At 76.9% G+C, this 2,207-nt stretch overlaps 1 protein-coding gene across 1 annotated transcript; it reads right to left on the reverse strand.

The window, feature by feature from the left end:
* Nucleotides 1-243: 243 nt before the first annotated feature.
* LOC113980753 (DNA (cytosine-5)-methyltransferase 3A-like) lies at nt 244-2,122 on the reverse strand (the record flags this gene model as incomplete). Its single annotated transcript, XM_027707972.1, has 4 exons — nt 244-375; nt 487-645; nt 741-956; nt 1,979-2,122. Coding segments are annotated over 4 exons (651 nt in total), but the record flags the coding sequence as incomplete, so codon positions are not given.
* Between the last annotated feature and the right edge of the window lie 85 nt (nt 2,123-2,207).

Below are 2,207 nucleotides of genomic sequence, written 5' to 3' on the forward strand. Positions count from 1 at the left end.
AACCCCCCCCCCCCCCCCCAACAGCCCCCTGCACACCCCTGGCTGGCACAAGTGGTTCCCAGACAGCCCTAAAACCTCTTTTGGGGGTCCCCCAGATCCCCCCCGCTCTTTTAGGAGACCCCCAGGGGTCACAGGGCCAGGTCCTGGCAGGGTGTGGAGGCAGCTGCTGCTCCCACGGACGGAGAGCTGGTGTCCCCCCACCCTGGCAGTGCCAGGGGCCGGTGCCCCCCCAGTGCCCCCCAGTGTCCCCCCGCTGTCCCCGCTCACCTGCAGCACCTCGTAGATGGCCTTGCGGTACATGGGCTGTTTGTTGTAGGTGGCCTGGTGGAAGGCGCTGGCGAAGGAGCTCAGGGGGAGCAGCTTCTCCACGCACACCTGGGGACAGGCAGGATGCGGCCGTGGGGACACGCGGGGGGGACACGCGGGGAAGGGGGGGACCGCGCCGCCCCCCACGCCCCCCGGGCTCCTCCGGGGGTGGCCACTTACCACCGAGAACTTGCCGTCCCCGAACCACATCACCCAGCGGGTGCCCTCGGCCGCGCGGCTCCGGCCCGTCATCCACCAGGACACGATGCGCCCGGGCCACCAGGAGAAGCCGCGCAGCTTCCCCCACACCAGCTCCCCGATGCCGAACCCGCGCCCGTCCTGGGGGGACACGCGGGGGGTCAGGGGTGGGGGGCACACGGGGGGGTCTGCGCCCCGCTGCCTCCCCTCCTCACCCTGCCCGGCCCTGCCCTCACCTCGTACTCGGGCTCGTCGTCGGCGGATTTGGAGGTGTTCTTGTCGCCCGCGTCGGCCACCGCGGGCTCGGGGGTGGTGGCCACGCTGGGCGAGGCGGGGTCGGTGGGCTGCTGGGGGGCGGGCGGGGGGCTCGCCTCCTCCTCCTTCTGCGCCTCGGCCCGCGCCGGCTCCTCCACCACGTTCATCACGGCGATCACCTTCGCCTTCTTCTCCGCCTGCGGGGGGGGGCAGGTCAGGGCATCGCCCCCGGGACCACCGGGACCCGGGCGGGGGTCGGGCCATCGCCCCCGGGACCCCCGGTACCTGGGCGGGGGTCAGAGTATTGCCCCCGGGACCCCCGGGACCCGGGCGGAGGTCAGAGCATCGCCCCCGGGACCCGGGCGAGGGTCAGAGCATCGCCCCCGGGACCCCCGGTACACGGGCGGGGGTCGGGCCATCGCCCCCCGTATCCCGGCACACGGGGGGTGCCCTGGGGCTGCCCAGATCCCCCCCCAGCCCTTCACACGGGCCTGGCACCCCCCGGCCGCAGCCGCCATCGCCCCCCGCCCGGCTGGGGGGCCTCGGGGGTTCCCCTGCCCAAGCCCCCGCTGACCCCCAGCCCCGTCCCACAGGGGTCGTGACCCCCCCGCACCCTCTGCCTGTCCCGCACACGGCCCCCCGCGATCCATCCCGGGACCCCCGGTACTCATCCCGGGACCCCCCGGGCCCATCGTGGCCCGTGTCACCCTCTCGGGGTCCCCCCTCGGGACCCCCCGGCCCCGGTCACGTACCCGCGGAGACCGGGGGAGAGCCGGGGCGGAACGCGCGGAGCCGGAACGCGCGGGCCCGGCCGGGCCGGTGCGGGTCAGCCCGGCGGCCCTTTGTCTGGGCTCCGGGTCACGTGGTGCGTCCCGGCCCGGCTGGTTGGCTGACGGGGGGGGCCGCGCCGGGGGCACGGACCGGACCGGACCCGAGCGGAGCCGAACGGGCCCGAAAGGACCCGAACGGTACCGAAAGAACCCGAACAGGGAACGAAGGGACCCGAGCGGCACTGAAAGGGCCCGAGCGGTCCCCGGGGCCGACCCGAAGGGCCCCGAGCGGAACCGAAGGGCCCCGAGCGGAGCCGAAGGGCCCCGAGCGGAACCGAAGAGCCCCGAGCGGCTCAGCCCGGTGCCGGTGTCCCGGTGTCCCCCCGGCCGGTTCCGCTCGCCCCCGCCCCGCTGTCCCCCGGTCCCGGCCCGTCCCTCCCGGCACTCACGGGCCCGCGGCCGCGTTCCGGTCCGAGCTGGGCTGCGCCTCCCGCCGCGGGGCCGCTCCCGCCGCCTTTTGTGCGGGGGCCGCGGCCCCCCGGCCTTTGTGCGGAGCGCCGGCACGGGGAGGGGGGCGGCGGCGCCCCGGGGGCCTCGCCCCGCACGGCGGGAGCCGCCCCCGCCCCCCGCACCAGTGCCCCCAGTGCCGCCAGTCCGGGGACTGGGGGGGGGGGGGGG

This window comes from Neopelma chrysocephalum, unplaced genomic scaffold (assembly GCF_003984885.1).
Source record: "Neopelma chrysocephalum unplaced genomic scaffold, ASM398488v2 Primary Assembly neopelma1_95120, whole genome shotgun sequence".
NCBI classification, from domain to species: Eukaryota; Metazoa; Chordata; class Aves; order Passeriformes; family Pipridae; genus Neopelma; species Neopelma chrysocephalum.